The sequence below is a fragment of the Hyperolius riggenbachi genome, chromosome 11, assembly GCF_040937935.1.
Source record: "Hyperolius riggenbachi isolate aHypRig1 chromosome 11, aHypRig1.pri, whole genome shotgun sequence".
NCBI classification, from domain to species: domain Eukaryota; kingdom Metazoa; phylum Chordata; class Amphibia; order Anura; family Hyperoliidae; genus Hyperolius; species Hyperolius riggenbachi.
Window position 1 is genome coordinate 110,537,889 of NC_090656.1, and position 23,585 is coordinate 110,561,473.

The 23,585-nt window shown below is 44.5% G+C and overlaps 1 protein-coding gene across 2 annotated transcripts in view; it reads left to right on the forward strand.

Annotated features, from left to right (window-relative positions):
* The window catches only part of LOC137538486 (uncharacterized), a 77,192-nt gene that overhangs the window by 29,041 nt on the left and 24,566 nt on the right, over window positions 1–23,585 (forward strand). The window contains exons 2-4 of one of the 2 annotated variants that reach the window (XM_068260702.1): window positions 16,489–16,715; window positions 18,892–19,345; window positions 20,691–22,359. The exons of the other annotated variant lie outside the window; for it this stretch is intronic. Coding sequence (XP_068116803.1) covers window positions 18,908–19,345; window positions 20,691–21,266 — 1,014 coding nt within the window. The 5' untranslated portion in view covers window positions 16,489–16,715; window positions 18,892–18,907 and the 3' untranslated portion in view covers window positions 21,267–22,359. Of the gene's footprint in view, window positions 1–16,488; window positions 16,716–18,891; window positions 19,346–20,690; window positions 22,360–23,585 lie in introns of those variants that run through there. 2 annotated transcript variants of the gene reach the window in all.

Genomic DNA, 23,585 nt, shown 5'->3' on the forward strand with positions numbered 1-23,585 from the left:
TATTCGAGCTCGAATACCGAGCTCGAATAGCGTCATAGCCCAGATTGATGTCCTCAGAGCCAATCAGAGGGCTCCCAGGCCCTCTGACGGCAGCCAATCACAGAGGGGGACCCTGGCCAGCCCCTACCCTATAAATAGCGGCCGCCATGTTAGGTTTTTCCGTCCTTGCCTGACTTTGTACAGAGAGAGATCTGCTCCTTTGTGCTTTGGCTTAGCAAGAGCTTTATTGTGGTCATTCACCTAGCGTTTTTGCTCACATACACCTCCTATATACACCTATATTGTTGTTAGTTAGATAGACATTGTATTTTAGTTAGTAGCTTGTGTGTTACTAGAGAGCCAGCTGCTGCAGGCAAGCTTACACAACTTTAGGCCTCAGGGCCTTGCCTGTGTGGGCAGCTCAGCTGTTCTCTCCTGTCCTCTGTTAGTTTATTTCTCATCTATACCAGTATTTCTGCTGTCCTTTACTAGTACTGAGTGATTGTATTTTGTATTGTAGTTATATAACTGTACTAGGACACTCACTGTCACTGTTTGTTCATAGCTCCTGCGTGTGACCGTGTGTGTTAAGCTTGGAGGTGTAATCTCCACAGTCAGCATGCAACACATAAGCTGACGTGAAGGAGGTACACACACCAGCACAAGGAATCAGGATATCCCCAGTTTAGTGGAGGAGAGGACTGACTCCAATAGGAGATTGTGGTGCACAGAGCCGGTGCAGATCCGAACAGCCACAAACAACACTTTCGTAATAACGTCTCAGCGCAAAGTAGCGCTGAGCGCATAAACCAGGACTGAGGAGATCAGGACAGGTAGACAGAATGAACGCTTGCTTAACTAGCCACTACTTAGTGACAGCAAGCGTCCACAATAAAACAGACTGGAATGAGGTAGCCAATGCGTTTGCTGCAATGGCGTGCCTCACAAAAACAGGACAGGATAGTCAGGAAATAGCAGGATCAAGATAGATGAACGTAACACAGATAAATATACAACAAGTATGATTTCCTAGCGTATTACAATTACAGCTATCAATGAAACTATTTGTAACGTCTGACTAACATATGTATATATCGGCAATGAACCGATATATGACATAAGCAGGAACTCTGACTAAGACTGGAGTAATACAGGGAACAGGACTCAGAAGGATTCGCTATCTCTTCGCAGAGATGAACGCAATCCACAAACAGGACCAGGAACAGGATAACTAGCTCAGCGTGCTGGAACGCTGACTAATAGAACACAGGATATAAACAGTTCGTGTACGTATATATCAGCGACACTGATGTATCAACGTAACACGAATACAAGGAAAAAAATAAACGTGCAAGTATGCGTATATATTGGCGATGAACCAATATATGACACAAGACAAGCAAAGTAACAACTTCTAGAAACAAGAGCAGAACTAGGAGGACTCGCTGACCCCTTCGCAGGAGTCAGCGCAGTCCACACGGACTAGGAACGAGGTGGGGCACGGGCAGAGTAACAGACTGAATCTGAGACTATGGTAGCCCATCAAGCATTGCAGGAAGCAGTTCTTTATACTGAGGTCATCCAATGGGAGCAGACCTGCAGATTCCCACACAAGTGAATGGTAATTAATCACAGGCTGACAGCAGGAAAAGGCAGACAATGATATGCAGCCTGCAGGAAAGGGATTGCCCCTCCATTGCAGCAGACAATGTTTGTGTACACAAAAGCATATTAAACTGTCATTAACTTCAGAGCGACTGCAGATGGAATCAGCAACTAGTTTAAGTGCAAACCAAACTATGCAAGAAAATGCATGTAATGACATCAGAACTGCTTGGGTTACAATACCACTGCAGCCAGCAGTAAACGCTGCAGACATGATCATAACAGTGTGTGTGTGCGTGCACTGTCTGTAGTGTACACACACTCTATTTCCTTCTGATTACTGATTATTGTAATTTCTAGTTGTACTTACTGTTACTACTTACTGTACTAGGGAGGGACACTCAGTCACTGTTCATAGGCAAGCTCCTGCGTGTGTGTGCGCGTGCACTGTCTGTAGTGTACACACACTCTATTTCCTTGTGATTACTACTGAATCTGATTATTGTAATTTCTAGTTGTACTTCCTGACTGTTACTACTTACTTACTGTACTAGGGTAGGGACACTCACTCAGTCACTGTTCATAGGCTAGCTCCTGCGCGTGTGTGCGCGTGCGTGCACTCACTGTCTGTAGTGTGCACACACTCTATTTCCTTGTGATTACTACTGATTATTGTAATTTCTAGTTGTACTTCCTGACTGTTACTACTTACTTACTGTACTAGGGACACTCACTCATTCACTGTTCATAGGCTAGCTCCTGTGCGTGTGTGCGCATGCGTGCACTCACTGTCTGTAGTGTACACACACTCTATTTCCTTGTGATTACTACTGATTATTGTAATTTCTAGTTGTACTTCCTGACTGTTACTACTTACTTACTGTACTAGGGACACTCACTCAGTCACTGTTCATAGGCTAGCTCCTGCGCGTGTGTGCGTGCGTGCACTCACTGTCTGTAGTGTACACACACTCTATTTCCTTGTGATTACTACTGATTATTGTAATTTCTAGTTGTACTTCCTGACTGTTACTACTTACTTACTGTACTAGGGACACTCACTCAGTCACTGTTCATAGGCTAGCTCCTGCGCGTGTGTGCGCGTGCGTGCACTCACTGTCTGTAGTGTACACACACTCTATTTCCTTGTGATTACTACTGATTATTGTAATTTCTAGTTGTACTTCCTGACTGTTACTACTTACTTACTGTACTAGGGACACTCACTCAGTCACTGTTCATAGGCTAGCTCCTGCGCGTGTGTGCGCGTGCGTGCACTCACTGTCTGTAGTGTACACACACTCTATTTCCTTCTACTGAATCTGAGTGATTACTACTGATTATTGTATTTTCTAGTTAGTGTACTAGGGGACACACTCACTGTTCACTGTTCACACTTACTGATTACCGATTATTGTATTTTGTATTTGTACTGTACTAATCAGTTAGCGATCTAATCACTTAGTGATTAGTGTCACCTCACCCACCAACCCACTCCATTAAAGTACCCCACTTTTCACCCGCCCTTTTTAAAAACTTTTGTGTTTACGCCCAAAACATCTAAGATGTCTGGAAGTGGCAGCCAGCGCGGTTTGGGCAAGGGGAAGGGCAGCAAGGGAATCAGGAGGAGAGGGAGCAGCATTGTGGCAAGCCGCGGCTGCGCCACCTTGCACAGTTCCGCAGCAGCAGCAGCAGCAGCGTCAGTGGCTAACATTCCTCCTATAGCCACTGGCCGTGGACGCCTTGGGCGCCGCCCAGCAGGAGCATCTGCAACTCACGCTGCAGAGGCACAGCAGCAGCAGCGTGTAGCACCTGCTCCGATTTTCCTCTAGCCGGGTCGGAAACGTCCCATTGAGGAACAGGATGCAGCCACTGTGGTGCAACTGATGACGGAGGATGAGCAGCCCGCCATCAGCTCTGCATCCGAGGCCTCCACCCTCACCACCACCACCACCACCACCCCTGTTCGCAGCAGCCGCCCAGCAGGGCCTGGGGAGGAGGCCAGTTCACAGTCAGTCGCCGACCTGTCACTCAGCAGTCTTTTGACCCCAGGCACCATCAGGGTATTGTCTGCTGTTGTTGGCGATTTTGAGGAGGAGATGCTGATGGGCACTTTGGGGGAGGAGGGATTGGACAGCAAGACTGTGGCGACAGTCAAGCAGCCCATCCATGCATCAGGAGAGGAGTTTGGGGGGTCATCATCCCAGCAGGACATGTTTCAGGAGGGGGAGGATGATGATGACACGGTGACAGACAAAGACTGGGTGCCACCAGCTCCAGGGGATGTCGTCATCAGCAGCTCTGAGGAGGAGGAGGATGCGCTTGTGGGCCTTGCAAGGAGGCGCATCATTGCAAGCATTGGCAGCAGTAGGCAGGTCCCACAGCCTGCTGGTGTCTCAGGCCCAGCAGCAGCAGCAGCAGCATCTGCCAGTACCACCACCAGCTGCACCCAAGCCCCCGCCCCAACCACCACAGGGAGACAGGCAGCAGCGGCTCCATGCCGTAGGGGGTTGTTTTTGTCACCAATCTGGCGATTTTTCACCATGCCCACAGTGTACAGCAAGTACGCCACTTGCAACCACTGTCAGCGGAAGTTGAGCAGAGGTGCAGACCCCTTAAAGTTCAGCACCAGCTCGCTCATCAACTACCTTGCTGCGAAACATTTCCACCAGCATGAGGAGTTCCAGAGGCTGAAGGCATCTGGTGCTGGCAGTGGCACCACACCCATCACTGCACAGCCTTCAGCAGCTCCTCCAGCAGCACCAGCAGGAGTGCGGAAACGCACTGCTCCTCCCCCCTCTGCACTCCTGCCGCCGACACTGAGGCCTGTTCTGGCAGCCAGTCCTCAGTGGCCTCCTCCGCTGTGTCTGCTGATTCCCGTGCAAGCAAAAGGCCACGCCAGAGCCTTTTGAGCGAGTCCTTCCAGTGGGTGGTTAGGGCTCTGCCTCCCAGCAGCCGTCGCGCGCGGCAGCTGAACGGCTTGCTGGCACGGGCCATGTGCTCCCAACTCCTGCCGTACACGCTCGTGCAGGAGGGGAGCGACATGCATGCGCTGCTTGCTTGTGCAGCCCCAGACTGGCAGCTCCCCAGCAGACACTTCTTCGCCCGCAAGGCCATTTCTGCACTGCACCGCTTTGTGATGGCCAATGTGGAGTGAGGGCTGGAGCACGCGGTTGGTGAAAGGGTCCACGTCACCATGGACTCCTGGAGCAGCCGCTTCGGGGCAGGCCGCTACCTGTCCTTCACTGTCCACTGGGTCAGCTTGGTGGAAGGGGGTGAGGATGGGAGAGTAGCAGCGGGCACAGCAGCAGCAGCAACACAGTGGGTGGTGCCACCCCGCAGGGTCAGGGGAACTGCAGCAGGTTCCTCCCATCCTCTGCCATCCTCCGGCACACCTGGCCAAACCCCCCGCCTCAGCAGCAGCGTGAAGGCCCGCCACTGCCAAGCGCTGCTGCACTTGGTCAGCCTTGGGAAGACCAAACTGACGGCAACCCATGTGTTGGCCAAACTCCAGGAGCAGGAGAGGATTTGGCTGACCCCCAGAGGCCTCAGAGTCGGAGAGGTGGTGGCCGACAATGGGGCCAATCTGGTTGCCGCAATAGACAGGGGAAACCTGACCCACATCCCCTGTCTTGCCCACGTGCTGAACCTGGTGGTGCAGAAGTTCTTGCGCACCTACCAGGGGATGGGCGAACTGCTGGAAACGGCAAGGAACGTTGTGCGTCACTTCCGGCGCTCGGCTGCAGCCTGTGCGAGCCTGGAAGACGTGCAAAAGGAGCTGGAGCTGCCACGCCATCGGCTGATCCTTGACGTTCCGACTCGCTGGAACTCCACCCTGGCGATGTTGGAGCGTCTGGTTGAACAGAAGCACGCTGTCAACCAGTACCTTGCCCAGGCCACTGTTTCCGCCGCTCAGAGAAGGGACAAGACCAGCAACATCCCGTCCATCGTCCCCGATGATGACTGGAGGCACATGCAGCAGGTGTGCTTAGTGCTGGCTCCCTTTCTGCAGGCCACTAACATGGTGAGCAGGGACCATGCTATGGTCTGCGAGTGGGTGCCCCTGGTTTGTCTGCTGAACAGGGCCCTCGATGCTTTGCTGGAACAGGGAGCGGCAGCCCTGGACCAGCAGGAGCGGCAAGCAGCTGCACAGTCCACCTCTGAGGGGGAGGAGGAGGAGGACTTGGTGGAGGTCCCTGACCTTGCTGCTGATGAGGGGGATCAGCACAGCGCAGCTGAGTTGGTGCGGGGGTGGAGAGAGGATGAGGCTGAGGAGGCAGAGGAGGAGGATGAGGACAGCACTGCCGTCGATGTGCCAGCACACGTGGCCCGCCTCTTCCCAATGGCAGCGCACATGCTGACGTGCCTGCGCAAGGACCCCAGGGTGATCCAGATGAAGCAGAGGGAGGACATCTGGATCAGCATGATGTTGGACCCACGCCTCAAGGGGAAGTTGAGCCAGTTCCTGCCGCCTGCAGGAGGAGACCCAGCGCAACAAATAAGGAGCTTGCAGCAGGCCCTTGTTGAGCGCTTGGAGGAAGCCTTCCCCCAGCCTTCCACCCCCTCTGTCCAGCCAGCACAGAGGCAGCAGCAGGTGCCTGCATCCAGCAGCAAGCGCCCCACAGACCTGCTGTCTCTCAGCAACGAGCTCTACAGGACTGTAGAGGCTCCGGCAGCAGTGACTAGAGAGGAGGTGCATGCAGCAGCATCCTCCTCCGGTCACAGCCAGTGCCTGACCCGAATGGTGGCTGACTACATGGGGTCCTACAGCGGGCTTGACAGCGATGCCCCTGTTAATCCCATGGAGTATTGGTTCAAGCGCCTGGAGATCTGGAGCGAGCTGGCGCAGTACGCCCTGGAAGTGCTGTCCTGTCCCCCTTCCAGCGTGCTGTCCGAGCGCTGCTTCAGTGCAGCTGGTGGCGTGGTCACCGAGAAACGCTCACGTCTGTCTCACAAGTCTGTGGACAGACTGACGTTTCTCAAGATGAACCAGGCGTGGGTGGAAGGCGAGTTCCTGGCCCCTGTTGTCGGCGAGAGGGGAACATGAACTGGCTACCGGAAGAACCATCATTAATGTGCCTTACCACCCTTTACCAACTCCTGGCTCCTGCTCACTAAGCCAGCCTGGTTCACTTTGACTATTACGTCGCCTGCAGCCACACATTTTACACCTACAGTGGGCTGCTGTGTACTGCCCTTCTGCTGTCTGTCTGTGTTTCCCACTGCCAGGGTACACAGATTTACCTTCTGCTGCCACTCTGCCACCAGCTATTACGTCAAACAATAGCTATATCTGTCTGTGTAATTTTCTGTAAAAAACAAAACAAATAAACCATAAAAAAAAAAAGGTTTAATTTTTCTGAGGTGCCCGGGTTGAAAACTGTGTTGTCCCAGTTGTGTATTGGACACGATGTGGGCTGCACGACCGCTGTCTGGGACCTCCTGCTGTGTTTATTTACAGCCCTGGTATCACCGCTAGGTACCAGGGCTATTATGTCACGCTGCCTGCCTGGCCTGCTGCCACACTCACACTACTCCATTCCTCCTGCTGCTGCTGCTGTCTGTCTGTGTTTCCCACTGCCAGGGTACACAGAATTTCCTTCTGCTGCCACTCTGCCACCAGCTATTACGTCAAACAATAGTTGCTCACATTACTCCTCCATTCCTCCTGCTGCTGCTGCTGTCTGTCTGTGTTTCCCACTGCCAGGGTACACAGAATTACCTTCTGCTGCCACTCTGCCACCAGCTATTACGTCAAACAATAGCTATATCTGTCTGTGTAATTTGTTGTAAAAACAAAACAAATAAACCATTAAAAAAAAAAAAGGTTTAATTTTTCTGAGGTGCCCGGGTTGAAAACTGTGTTGTCCCAGTTGTGTATTGGACACGATGTGGGCTGCACGACCGCTGTCTGGGACCTCCTGCTGTGTTTATTTACAGCCCTGGTATCACCGCTAGGTACCAGGGCTATTATGTCACGCTGCCTGCCTCATTGACTGCCTGCTGCCACACACTCATCCTCCTCCTCCTGGTGCTGAATTTACCTACTGCTGTCTGTGTGTTTCCACTGCCAGGGAGCACATACAATGGCGCTTCCAACATGCGTGCACCACCAGCTATTTGTTACGCTCAGAAATAGCTGCATTTCTTTAAAAAAAACAAAAAATTATATATACTTTTTATTAATACTGTGTGATATTATTTTTAGAGGTGTCCGGGTTGAAAACTGTGTTGTCCCAGTTGTGTATTGGACATGATGTGGGCTTCACGACCGCTGTCTGGAACCTCATGCTGTGTATTTACGGCCTGGTACCACCGCTAGGTACCACAGCCTATTATGTCTCGTCTCGCTGCCTGCCTCATTGACTGCCTGCTGCCACACAATCATCCTCCTCCTCCTGCTGCTGAATTTACCTCCTGCTGTCTGTGTGTTTCCACTGCCAGGGAGCACATACAATGGCGCTTCCAACATGCGTGCGCAACCAGCTATTTATTACGCTCAAAAATAGCTGCATTTCTTTAAAAAAAATATATAAAAGAGAAATAAGTGAAGAAGAAGAAGACGATATAGAAAAAGAAGGAGAAGAAGAAGAAGAAGGAGAAGAAGAAGATGAAGAAGAAGAAGAAGATGAAGAAGATGAAGATGAAGAAGAAGAAGATGAAGATGAAGAAGAAGATGAAGAAGATGAAGAAGATGATGAAGAAGAAGAAGATGAAGAAGATGAAGAAGAAGAACATGATGAAGAAGAAGATGATGAAGAAGAAGAAGATGATGAAGAAGAAGAAGATGAAGAAGAAGAAGATGAAGAAGATGAAGAAGAAGAAGAAGAAGAAGAAGATGAAGAAGAAGATGAAGATGAAGAAGAAGAAGAAGAAGACGATATAGAAGAAGAAGAAGAAGATATAGAAGAAGATATAGAAGAAGAAGATATAGAAGAAGAAGAAGAAGATATAGAAGAAGAAGAAGAAGATATAGAAGATAAAGAAGAAGAAGAAGTATATACAGTACTGAACAACATTTTGGACACAACTTCTCTTTCCACCTTTTTTTTTTTTTTTAAAGGAACATCCCCACATAATCACTTGCTGTTGTTACTTGGAAAAAAAGATGTTTCTTGCATCATTCACCCTCAAAACAAGTGTTGGAAGCTATTTAAGGCCAATTTGAATAGTCAGCTCGAATAATGAGCTCGAATACCGACTCGAATAGTGAGCTCGAAGTCCGAGGTCGAATCGAATAGTAAAAAAAATTCGATTCGAATATTCGACCGAACGCGAATAATTTACTATTCGAATTCGACCAAACTCGAATAATAAAAAGGGGTATCCGAGCATCACTAGTGTATTGTATTGCTGTGTAGTTTAGTTGTTAGGGCAGCAGGGATTAGTGTAGTGTAGATAGAGTAGCTTAGAGGCAGTTTTAGGGGGTAAAAGGTCCATAAGACGCCCCAGCAGTGTAGACGCACCTAGGTTTAGTTTATTTTTTTTCCCTTATTTTTGCCCTCTAAACCAAGGTGCGTCTTATATGCCGGAACGTCTTATATGCCGAAAAATACGGTATGTTTTGTTTTAAACCATTCCATTGTTGCCCTGGCTTTATGTTTAGGGTCATTGTCCTGCTGGAAGGTGAACCTTCGCCCCAGTCTCAAGTCTTTTGCAGTCTCCAAGAGGTTTTCTTCCAAGTTTGCCCTGTATTTGGCTCCATCCATCTTCCCATCAACTCTGACCAGCTTCCCTGTCCTGCTAAAGAGATGCACCCCCAGAGCATGATGCTGCCACCACCATATTTGACAGTGGGGATGGTGTGTTCAGAGTGATGTGCATTGTTAGTTTTCCAGCCACACATAGAGTTTTGCATTTTGCCCAAAAAGTTCCATTTTGGTCTCATCTGACCAGAGCACCTTCTTCCACATGGTTGCTGTGTCCCCCACATGGCTTGTGGCAAACTGCAAATGGGACTTCTTATGCTTTCTGTTAACAATGCCTTTCTTCTTGCCACTCTTCCATAAAGGCCAACTTTGTACAGTGCATGACTAATAGTTGTCCTATGGACAGAGTCTCCCACCTGAGCTGTAGATCTCTGCAGCTTGTCCAGAGTCACCATGGGCCTCTTGACTGCATTTCTGATCAGCGCTCTCCTTGTTCGGCCTGTGAGTTTAGGTGGTTGGCCTTGTCTTGGTAGGTTTACAGTTGTGCCATACTCCTTCCATTTCTGAATGATCGCTTAAACAGTGCTCCGTGGGATGTTCAAGGCTTTGGAAATCTTTTTGTAGCCTAAGCCTGCTTTAAATTTCTCAATAACTTTATCCCTGACCTGTCTGGTGTGTTCTTTGGACTTCACTGTGTTTTTGCTCCCAATATTCTCTTAGACAACCTAATGTATGATTTTCGTTCCACTTCTCATGTGTACACCATTTTGTAATGGTCTTTCATGTGGAATTCCAATAAAATTGATTCATGTTTGTGGCAGTAATGTGACAAAATGTGGAAAACTTCAAGTGGGCCGAATACCTTTGCAACCCACTGTATATATGTGTATATATATATATATATATATATATATATATATATATATATATATATATACATATATACTTTAGTAAAGTAAATAAACTGCTTATAAAACATACTTGCAATGTGGTTCACCACCCCCTGAGCAATACCAGCCCAAGTAGTTCCGAACATCAGGAGGAATATATTTTATTTTCAATACTGTGGAAAGGGGTTAGGAAGCTTGGGACCCCTGTAAAATTTTGTGATTTTAGTATAATGGACCTAGAAGAGGGTGATGGTTAGTCTTAGGCAGAGCAGAGATTAGCATTAGGCAGAGGAGAGAGGAGGTTACTTTTACGGTGGCCACTAATGGTCCAATTTCTAGCGAAAAATCGTTCGAGCGATCAGAAATCCTGATCGGAAAAAAAATGTTTCACTACACCATCAACAAACCGATCTTTGCTTCCTATCTATCACAACCAGTCAGGAAAATCCAAATTTTGGTTTGACAAAAATCCAATCGTTCATAATCGATTGTGCCCATCAACTGAGATTATTTTCAACCAATCCGATCAGAATTTCTGATCACTCGAACAAATTTTCGCTAGAAATTGGACCGTTAGTGGCCACCTTTAGGCAAAGGAGAGGGGAGGTTAGTGTTTGGCAGAGGAAAGGGGGAGGTTAGTGTTAAGGTGGCCACTAACGGTCCAATTTCTAGCAAAAAATCGTTTGAGCGATCAGACATTCTGATTGGATTGATTGTAAATGATCTCTGTTGATGAGAACAATCAATTACAGACGATTATAAAATCAGTTGTCAGATTGGATTTTCGTCTAACCAAAATTTGGATTTTCTTGTTGGTTGTGATAGATAGGAAGTAAAGATTGGTTCGTTGATGGTGTCGTGAACGATTTCACTTCCGATCAGAATTTCTGATCGCTCAAACTATTTTTTTGCTAGAAATTGGACCATTAGTGGCCACCTTTAGGCAGAGGAGAGGGGGAGGTTAGTGTTTGGCAGAGGAGGGGGGGAGGTTTGTGTTAGGCAGAGGACAGGAGGGCTTAGTGTTAGGCAGAGACGAGGTTAGTGTTAGGCAGTGAAGAGGAGAGGTTAATGTTAAGCAGAGGAGAGGGGAGATTAATGTTAGGCAGAGGAGAGGGGAGGTTAGTGTTAGGCACAGGAGAGGAGAGGTTAGTGTTTGGCAGAGGAGAGGGGAGATTAATGTTAGGCACAGGAGAGGAGAGGTTAGTGATTGGCAGAGGAGAGGGGAGTTTAGTGTTAGGCACAGGAGAGGGGAGGTTAGTGTTTGGCAGAGGAAAGGGGAGGTTAGTGTTTGGCAGAGGAAAGGGGAGGTTAGTGTTTGGCAGAGGAGAGGGGAGGTTAGTGTTTGGCAGAGAAAAGGGGAGGTTAGTGTTTGGCAGAGGAGAGGTGAGGTCAGTGTTAGGCACAGGAGAGGAGAGGTTAGTGTTTGACAGAGGGGAGGTTAGTGTTAGGCAGAGGAGAGGGGGAGGTTAGTGTTAGGCAGAGAAGAGATCAGTGTTAAGCAGAAGAGAGGGGAGGTTAGTGTTAGGCAGAGAAGAGGGGAAGTTAGCGTTAGGCAGAGGAGAGGTAAGTGCTAGGTAGAGGAGAGGTTAGTGTTAGGAAGGGGAGAAGAGGAGGTTAGTGTTAGAGGAGAGGTTAGTATTAGGCAGAGGAGTGAAGTTAAGAGTTAGTGTTAGGGAGAGAAGAGAAGGAGGTTAGTGCTAGTTAGGAAACTGGTGGGGGGATAGGCAGAGGATGAGTCAAGGTTACATAGTTATTTGGGTTGAAAAAAGTAATCCGTCAATCAAGTTCAACCAGAAAATTAGCTTGTACCATTACACATACCAGTTGATTCAGAAGAAGGCAAAAAACTCTTACAATGCTTGGACTAATTAGCCGTAAAAGGGTAAAAAATTCAGATAAAATCCCTGGATTAGCACCACTGGAAATTAGCTAGAAATTTAGCCATGAATGCCCTTCAGTGCAAGGAAAGCCCCCTTTAAATACAGATACAGAATTACTTCTAGTGGTAATATAGTTCACGTTAAAGTGAAACTGTAATTTCGCTGTAAAGAAACAGTTTTACTTACCTGGGGCTTCCCCAAGTCCCCAGCAGCCGTCCTGTCCCGCACAGGTCCTGCACGATCATCCGTCAGTGTTGCCATCCTTTCACGTTATTTTTTACTGACAAATACTTAAAAATTTACTGACAAAAGATTGTTTTTACTGACAAGCACCAAAACATGAGCGTGGTCATGGGTGGGGCCAAATATACATGATTTTAGTAGTGCTGTAAAAGGCCTGCCGGGGAAGTTTGAGCTCTGACATAGTGTTCCCTCCCCCCCCTCCCCCAAAATACATGTAATCTTACAGCATTTCACCAAAAATCCACGTAATCTGGCAGAGGTCCTTCCAAAATACAGATAGAAGGAGGAGGAAGGTGAGCTGAATACATTTGTGTTTACATTTGATTTTTCTCCAATGAGGTCAATTCATAAAGCATTACCGCATGCGGTAATGCTCAAAACAGCTGACTTTACCGACAACTTAGCAAAATGTCAATTCATAAAAGCAGTTACCGCATGAAAAGCTGAAATTCCTGAGCAGTGAGGTAAATTACCGCCTTGTGCTGTGATTATCTCAACACATCACTAAATGTCAATTCATAAAGATTAGAGCAGGTGGTATTGGGATGGAGAATACCGCTTGCTTTGAAGAGGTGATAAGGTTGCTTTGAAGAGGTGATAACAGCAAAGTTAATGGCGGCAAATTTCCCAGGCAGAAGGGGTGAGAGCAGAACAAACAAGGCTTTCCAGAATACCCCAGGCTGTGTTTTTTAGCCTCTTGGGTACCTATTTTAAAGAGACTCTGTAACATTAAAAAGATCCCCTGGGGGGTACTCACCTCGGGTGGGGGAAGCCTCCGGATCCTAATGAGGCTTCCCACGCCGGCCTCTGTCCCACGGGGGTCTCGCCGCAGCCCTCCGAACAGCCGGCGACTGTGCCGACTGTCAGTTCAATATTTACCTTTGCTGGCTCCAGCGGGGGCGCTGCGGCGGCTTTCTGTTCCGAACTACATGGAAATACCCGATCTCATTCGGGTCCGCTCTACTGCGCAGGCGCAGGAAACTTGCGCCTGCGCAGTAGAGCAGATCCGACGGCGATCGGGTATTTCCGTGTAGTTCGGAGCCGACAGCCGTCAGAGCGCCTGCGCAGGAGCCAGGAAGGTAAATATTGACGTCACCGCTGCACGGACTCCACGGAGGGCTGCAGCGAGACCCCTGACGGATGGAGGACGGCGTGGGAAGCCTCATTAGGATCCGGAGGCTTCCCCCACCCGAGGTGAGTACTCCCCAGGGGATCTTTTCATGTTACAGATCCTCTTTAATATGTTTTTTTTACATCAGAAAGCCTGCATGTGTAACATTTCTTGGAGTTCTTCTAAGCTGTGTCAATTAAATAGATTGTTTAGAAAGACTTATGGGGCATACAGACATGCGACTAAAGTCGTTAGTAACGAACGACTAACGATCGTTTATAACGACGATCGGGACAAAACTTGCGCAAACGATCGTTAACTCTAGCGACCAACGACCGAAGTCGCTATAAACGAAAAATCCGTCCTGGCGGATTTTTTATAACGACGATCGTTACAAAAAGTATGTGTGTACGGTGATCGTTAAGAAACGATCGTTCGTTAAGTAACGTACATGCGCAGATAGCATATTCAACTTGCTAGAATATTTGTTTTTGGGGCCTATATATGTAGATGTTTGAATGAGGAGCATGTATGTATTGTTTGAAATGCAAAATGTGTGTATGTGTTTTTCTGTGTGTTGTGTGTATATCTCTTTGTGTCTCTGTGTCTCTCTCCCTATATATAGATAGATAGATAGATAGATAGATATATTTATATATATATATATATATATATGTGTAAATCTCTCTCTCTCTCTCTCTCTCTGTATATATATATATATATATATATATATATATATCTCTATATATATATATCTATATATATATATATATATTATATATATATATATATATATATATATATATATATATATATATATATATATATATATATATATATAGAGAGAGAGAGAGAGAGAGAGAGAGAGAGAGAGAGAGAGAGAGAGAGAGAGAGAGAGAGAGAGAGAGAGAGAGAGAGAGAGAGAGAGAGAGAGAGAGAGAGAGAGAGAGAGAGAGAGAGAGAGAGAGAAAATATATGTATATAGATGTATATATATATATATATATATATATATATATATATATATATATATAGATCTCTCTCTCTCTCTCTCTCTCTCTCTATATATATATATTTTGTTTTTTAAACACATAGATATGTGTTTGTGTGTCATATTGTCTATTACCCACTATGTGATCTATATATGTTTTCTTTTATATTTGTCCCAATATCTAATCATACATGTTCAATAAAAGGGGTATAATAAACAGGCGTTCGTGAATGATTGTACAAAAAATGTTTATTTACAATATCAAGTTTTGTGTTAAAACATTTAATCTTGTAAAATATTAGCAACCCTCTGCTTCATTTGTGTTATCTCCTCTTGGTAAAGCGACATAGAGGCCCACATGTTGCATTTCATGACCTCCGCCTTGGCATACAACTCGTCCAATGCCTCCGTTATGTCAAGTACTTGTTTTTTTTCTGTGTGAAAAAAAAAAAAAAATTTATGTGATTGGACATATTGTAATAGGTGAATAATGTCTCTGTCTCTCATGATCTCATAATCACTCACTCTCTCTCTCTTTTTTTCTCTCTCTGTCTGTGTCTCTCTCTCTCTCTCTCTCTCTCTCTCTATATATATATATATATATATATATATATATAGTGTGAGAGAGAGAGAGAGAGAGAGAGGGACAGGGGACATGGATGGATACAGAGAAACACATACCTACACATATGATCACTGGCGGCATGAGGTCGAAATTTAAATGTAGGAATGGTACGTTATATAGTGATCCATATACACTAATCGGGTATTTTACATACATGGCATACTTCCTCCCGTTTAGAAACTGTGACAACTAATGATATTCCATGTTTGGAGAACTGATTATGTACATCTCAAATTTGTTTTGGGTGTGTGTCAAGGGATATTACCAGCAAACTATTTTAGCAGAAGAGTATAGAAGTGCTGTATGGAGCATCATCAAAGGCAACACTCATGTTCTTGACAATGGACAATGTGGTGTCATATGCCACAGTTAACTGTGTTTACAATGTAGGCCCTATATTCAGAGTTTGGACATGGTAGAAATGAGGAATGTTTCAAGTACACAGACTTCTCACACTCGAAGTACACAAAACATTGTCCATAAATCAAAAATGTTGTTGATTATGTTACACACACCTAGAGGTACACATTATTCAAAACAAGTTTGCCCAGCTTGGGTAGAAGAATGTTCCAATAAAGGGTGAGTATTATAAACGTTACTGTTGTGATGTGGGATACTTACTGATCAAAATAGTTGCATTAGGGTCATCAGATGTGTCCTCATCCTCCTGGGTTTCCACATCTACTTCTTCAGGTTCGTGTGAAACCTCCTCCACATCACCAGATGTCTTTTGGCATGCTGAAAAAGAGTATCAGACATGTGTTGTTAGTGATATGTTCACATAGGCCTGGTGCACACCAGAGGTTTTGCTTGGAGCATATAGACTTGTTACATGTGCGGCAAATGTTATCCTATGTGTGTGTGCACACTGGAGCAATGATGTTGAATACAAAATCACATAACGTAACTTTTGCCATACATTTTTTAAGCACGAAAAATAATTACAATTTAATGCTATGGGGTCAATTAACAAAAATCATTGATCCAGTGTACACAGACACAGGAGAACAATAGCAGCACATGTAAAAAGTCGCAATGTTTAAAAAGAAACCTCTGGTGTGCTCCAGCCCATTATCTGGGTAATCATACAAAGGCTTTTCACAACATGCAACTCACAAGTGTGAAACAATACACACCCAGTTCTATGATTGATTGTTGCCCTAATGTAAAATTGAGGTTAGGAGTGTTATGATAGTAAACATGCATAAAGCCTCCACCAAAGACACCTTGCCCATTAGGAATGAGACATCGAATCTTGATGTGAAACATATAATAGTATTAAACAAGAAGTGCATGATTGTCTAGCATGCACTACAGATATAATGCATATATATTGTGAGTACATGTACATGTGACACTTACCAATACTCTCTCCAATAACATGTCAGTCTGTGGTCACTGTTGTTGTGCTTTTGTGGTATGTGTTTAAAATGAAGAATGACAATATCAATGATACAATAGTATTATGTATGTAGGCACACACATTGTCTAATAACTTTGTCTTTTTTCATGCAGTGCACACCTACCTTCATCACATCTTGCTTGACTGGTCTCTGCAGTCTCCCCATCTCCTTCAGCCTGTTTTTGAGGCGCTCCATCCAAATCTACAAACAATGTGACAGCCATTAAGGACTGTAATGGATGTCAAGAACTTATCATAAGAACATCACATTACTGTATACATATGGCCTGGACTACAGATAGCTTAGAAGATACTCGGTGTGGCATGTCGATAGTGTTAGGTGAGAGTAGTGTAAGCTTCTTCTAACCTACAAGTGCAACACGGCCCATTGTCATTGTTAATAGACTGTTATACTATTGTCGTTGAGTGGGTGTTTTATTTGACAACTATTCCTGTGATGAATACCCACATAAGTTATTTGGGGTTCCCTCACACACCATTATCCCTGTGCAACCACTCCAACTCCCTGGTTAAAGCCACCCAAGGTGTCCTTTTGGGGGTGGCCCGGTGGGTCAATTGGGCCAGGCCCCACACCTGGAGAAAGGTCCATACCCTCTGCGGTGGGCGAGTGGACATAGTAGGCCAAAACCTAGAAATGTAGACAGTCCACACTGAGTCAAAGAAAGATGGTGTTGCATGTAATTAGCTATCCAGTAACGATTCAAACTGTGTCTTATGAGTGTCTCTCTGTAGCACATCTGCATAACCACAGTTTGTATGTGTTTTCTATCCTGATGTGTGAGCTTTTGTACACTTTCTTATGCGGTGGGTCCCCTGCCATGGGCATGTATAATTGTATCAAGTATTGTTATTTGAAACTAGCATCCACCACTACAGGAACACAGAGATATGTTTCCACATTCTAAGTCGGCAGCTATATGTGTTACCCCACTACAGGGATCTGGCTGTACCTGTCCCCAGTATAGGTAGGCAGATGAAGATAGTGGACGATTGTCCAATGGGAGTAATATGACGCACATAAATCTTAGGACCCTGTCAACCTGCTACTGTCATGCTAGGCTCAGTGCTGTAAGGTGTAGTGTTGAGGTTTGAGTGGGCCTCAGGCCGTAAGGCTGCTGATGCTTGATGAAAGGGGTGTCCACACCATTGGGAGTCCCCATACTGGCTCATGTTTTGTTGGTGGTAGAACGGTTTTGCTTTGATGTAATTTTAATAAACTCACACTGAAATAAAAAAAAATACTGAACCATACTTTCCTTCATCATTACTGGCCACTACGGTGCATTCAATAAGATAGGCCATGGTGATGGAGAAATGAAATACAATGGTTACAATCTACAGATACATGTGTATACTTACCAACAGGAAATAATGTGATGCTTTCCTCCTCACCAACATGCATGTCTTCCTCCTCATCACCATCATCATCAGCATCATCTGTCGAAGTAATGACATATATATGATTAAGTATGTACCCTCAAATATATGGATAACTATGGAGTTCATTGTACACAATGCCAGATGTACCTTCTTCCATTTCCCTCTGGACCGCCGAAGTGTGCCCAGCCTCCTCTGGCTCATCTCTGCTGGCATGGCCTGCTTCTTGTGGCTCCTGTCTCTGCAGTCTCCTCTTCTCTTCTGTGTGTCAAGTGAAATGTTGAGGCACATATGTAACACACATTCTACATACATTATCTTCAAGTGTGTAAGCGTTCCACACACAAAACTAAATACTGATTCACAATACTGGTCAGATGCAAGTAAGATGGAGTGATATGTGCAGCAAGAGTTGTTGTTAAAGGCAATACTATGAAACTGCTATGCCTGCAAACACACTATTACATACATAACTACTTACTGTCTCTTTTCACTTTTCTGCGCAGAGATGCTAGGACCTCCCTCTCACGCAGCTTTAAGTCCGACCACCTTCGCATTAAGTGGTTTTTGGTCCTAGTGACCCCAGAAATTTTTTCCAGGGAAGAAATGACATGGTCTAAAATATAATTTTTGCGCTCAATGGGTCTTTCATACACCTCCCTCCTTCCATCATAGTCCCTCTTATCAAATATTCTGACCATCTCTGCCATTTCTTCCCTGGACATTCTTGTGGCTCGCTGCACAGGTGTCCTGCGTGGCATGGTTGCTGTCACAGCTCACAGGACTACAGAATGTAGAAGAGGAAGTGACAGTTTGGATAAACAGGAAGTTAGCAAGCGCTTCTTGCGTCATCCGAACGTACGTTCTGACGTACTTACGTTATCCGAACGTTCCGAGAAATCACTCAAATAGGGTAACGTAACCTTATAGGCGGCGTATAGTAATGCTTCCTGAACTTTCGGCGTCTGCGTCTTTCAAGGTAAGTTCGTTTAAACCTCGACCGTGTTTATCAGTAACGTACGTTCGTTAAGTTTCTTGCTTGCTTGCTTGCTTGCTTTCTTGCTTTCTTTCTTTCTTTATATGAAGTTTATGTCACCTCCATATGTTTGTCTTTCCAGGACAGTCCAGGAAACTATGGCAGTGGATATCTTTTCAGATTCTCAATTTACACGTGAATTTATAGACCTCTATAGAGCACACCCTGCCCTTTGGAAGACAAAAACTAAATGTTACTCGGATAGGCGTCTAAAGGCAAAAGCACATGATGAACTCGTGCAGTTATGTAAAACGGTCCTCCCAGAGGCTGATGTCCAGTTTGTAAAAAATAAGATTCAAAACTTAAGAACCGTGTTTAAAAAAGAATTAAACAAAATTGAACGATCAAAAAGATCAGGGGCTGCAGCTGAAGAGGTTTATAAGCCACGACTATGGTATTACGACTTACTTGCCTTCACCATTCCACATTTAAAAGGTCGTGAGGCTATATGCAGTTTATCAAGTGAACCCACTGACTTGAGTATCAACAGCGAGATGGCTACTGGTGACAAGGATCCTAACCTAGAAGAAGAAGAGGTATGTTTTTTTGGATTATGTCACACTGACAATGTGTTTTAAATGGTTATAGATTGATCCAATTAAACTGTCGCTTTGTGAAAAAAGCAGAATCCACATTTCACACCCATGTATACTGAGGGAGTATAAAAGGTGAGCCTCACCTTTGTTATAGGTATGTTTCCACATTTCATGCACAGAACAGTGGAATGTGGTGGCTGCTGTTCCGAAATCTTTCCAGAAACCAAGCTTACTATTCAGCTACAGATACATGTCACATTTGTAGCTTGCTACTTAATTATAAAAAGGACAATGGGTGCCAGGTTAGTTTTCGGCCTGCAGTAGTGTGTGATTCACACATTAAACAAGTGTGTGCAACAAACCACTACTAAGGCCACATACAGACATCAGACCATAGTCTTTGGAAAATGAAAGATCACAGACCAATCTTACCACCCTTCATGTAGTATGAAAGCCATACTCTACACAGTCTTTTCTATGGAGCTGAACTCCCCCATCAGGAAATAATCTTTGCAAGATGCTGCACACACAGATGCTGTACAGACACAAAAGATCAGTAGCTGCAAAAGATCTGTTCCTGCCAAAAATCCATTCCTGCAAATTGCAATGATAGTCTATGAGATCTGCAGATCATCATACACACATGATTTAACTGACATTCATCTGCAGATCAGATCCACCAGGATGGATTTTCAGATCTGCAGATCTGCAGATGAATGTCAGTTAAATCATGTGTGTATGATGATCTGCAGATCTCATAGACTATCATTGCAATTTGCAGGAATGGATTTTTGGCAGGAACAGATCTTTTGCAGATACTGATCTTTTGTGTCTGTACAGCATCTGTGTGTGCAGCATCTTGCAATGATTTTTTTCTCATGTGGAGTTCAGCTCCATAGAAAAGACTGTGTAGAGTATGGCTCTTATACTACAGGAAGGGTGGTAAGATTGGTCTGTGATCTTTCATTTTCCAAAGACTATGGTCTGATGTCTGTATGTGGCCTAACACACTGAGATGTCATGTTCTCCATGCTTTCGGAGGTGTGGTGTGTTTATTTGGAGACATAGAAATGACCCACACGATTATGTTAATCAAGTAATTAATAGTTGACACATTGTGATGTAGTGCATATTTTGTTTGATTACTAAACATCTAACCTCATGCTTCAATTGCAGTAGGCCAATGTTACCTACCCTTGCCCATTTGTACATTACTGACAATCGACTCCCAACATGAATAAGCTCTGAGTACATTGGACATACCTTACACTAAATGTACCTAATGTTTACATATGTGTTTAAACTTTGTACAAATTGCTGTATTTTCTGTCCATTCATTGTACAGACATCTGTCGCTGGTCCCTCCCAGGAGAGCACTAAACGCAGATTTGCCCTGAAAAAAACTCGCAAAAGAAGAAATGTTCTTGAAGACAAATGTGAGGAAGCTATTCAGCAGGCTGTTATGCTAATCAACAAAAAAGATGACTCCTGTGATGCGTTTGGGAATTTAGTGGCAACTAAATTAAGAGAATTTCCGGAAGATTTGAGGGCACACACACAAAGTGCAATCATGGCTCTTTTGACTCGCACAAATATTCCAGCACCACAAATCCCTAATGCTACATTAGCATCTGAAAAAGACCAACCTCAGCCTACATTCACACATCCACAACACATGCATCAACCTACATTAGCACCGACACAACACATGCATTATCCTACTACCTTACCACCAACACAACACATGCATCATAACGTCATGAGTCAGTATAGTCACAACTATCACACACAACAGTATGAGCCCCATTTCTACCCTCCTGATAAAATACTTGACCATCCACAAACACATGTGCAACATCCACTATATCAAAAACAATTGGAAACTGTGTGGCCAACTCAACCCAATTATGCGGATCTGTGATAGCTCCATCCGTGCCTATATGGATACTCTTCCTTTAAGGATCAATGAAGAGAGACTAAAATGGAGCCATAATGTTTGTACATTTAATCAACAATAGTAGTTGCCTGGCACCCATGCTGGTATATTTAGCGACACTATATGTGAGTTAAACCAGTAACAAGCATGTATCTGCTATGTATTTACACTGATACACAAACTGACATATGACATAACGAGATAGACGTGTATGTAGAGTGCCTAGCACAACAACAATTATGCTGTGTTCATTATTAGCTTTATCGGTCAGAATGCCATAAATATCCGGTATGTAAGTGGCTGAGACAGTCCAGACTGAGACAGGAATTGAGTACTGTGTGACCCACACTGCAAATAACTTGCTGTTTATATCAGTATCTTGCTGTCAAAAGGCACTTTGCTGTTGGACAGTGTGGTCTAGTTGCATTCTGTTATCAGTGCCGCTCACGCTGTATTCACTTCCTGTCTGTGTCAGCCACTTACATACCTGAGATTGAAGTATTGACACCTGAACATGTACAAAATGACCACAGCATAGTTCTACCTGTGATAGACACTGTACATACCTATTTGTATCTCTGGTCACATGTCATTTTGCCTATCCTTTACAGGACCCAAGCTGTCAGACTACATGTCCCTTTCTCTGTAGGTCTCCTTTATACTGTATGTTGTATGGCTTAAACATACTGTTCAGGTAGCTGCATGAGAGTTACAATCTGGCTCCTCTTTATAGGATGCAGCCAAACCCGGGGACATTATGTAACCACACCTGTTTGTCAGCCTTGCTGATCATGTCTACCCAAGTAGTGATGACATCAGGTCAGCAGGATCGGCCTGTAACACATTTAGGCAATACATACCTACCTCACCTTTACTTTCATGTCTGATTTACGTTGAACCTCGACATTCAGTATGAACAGATAAGCATGTTCTATAGCCACCTTCCAAAGTGTGTTGTTTTTTTATTTTTGGAGGGTACTTATGTTCCTTTTTGTTACGTTATGTATATATTTGGTAGCCCTGTGTAATTGTGAGGAAGGCAACTTTGGTTACAATGCCAATCTTAAACTACTTCTACATAGACTGTTGTATTTGATTCAACAAAGGTGTTAATAAAAATGTATTTCTTCACCTGAAACGCTGGTGTTATTGTGTTAATGGTGTAGTTAGTATCATTGTTTAGTTGATGTACACTTAATTTTCCTTGTTGTTGCATTGTGGCAATATCCTATCATTAACAGCTACAGTAATTGTGTAGTACAGGTTAGCTTTAATTAGTACTGTGTATGGAGACGACATCCCAATTAGCACAAAATAATTAGTACATAATTAACACTCTTTTTCATTTTGTGTAAACATTCTGAATGGTATACATATAGTTAATGAACCAACGAGCATTCATTAGACTAATTATGTATTCGGATCTAATCCCAAAAATTTAATATAATTGAGTGTTAATTATGCACATTTATATTGTGTGGTCCAATCTGTCTAAATAACATGCATATCCATTGTAGACTATATAAGTTCACTGCCTCACATGTTTATTGGGTTGTGTTAATAAGGAACTACAACAACACCCACATGAATCTCTAATTCAAAACACATATTATGATGTTCCATGTCTAAACCAGTATGTGTAGGAAGCAATGTTAAGTGTGACCTAACACATATCTGGTACATGTGGGCCTTGACTTGTAGTTGATTAACAACAAACACATTTGAAGATGAACATAAATTTAATCACAGGTACGTGAAAACACAAGTTGCAACACAATTGTTAATAAACAGAACAACTCAAACTATACTGGCATCTTGCCAGGCCACAGCTCCAGCTCGTGAAAGAAAATAGTCAGCATAGGCCTCCCTATTATTTTTAGCCTCTGTAGTGGCATTTCGAGGCGGACAGGGCTGCAGGTCAGTCAGGACATGTGGCTGTGCTCTCCATTCACCTTCTACCACATTCCCAGTAGAAGTGTCCACCCTGTCCACAGCGTGCACAGGAAAGTATGTGGGAGCGTGCTGTTGCCGAAGAAAGTTGTGCAGGACACAGCACGCATAGACAACTGTATCCACCTTGTCGATCCGCAGATTGATAGCAGTATGCATCACACGGAATCTACTGGCTAAGATGCCAAAGGCATTTTCCACTATCATGCGGGCCCTGGACAGACGATAGTTGAATATTTTTTGCCGGTATTGAATATTTCTACTTGGGAATGGCTTCAAAATATGTGGGTGTAACGGAAAAGCCTCATCTGCAACATAAACAAAATTGAGGTGGTTTACAGTCAGTGAATTGTC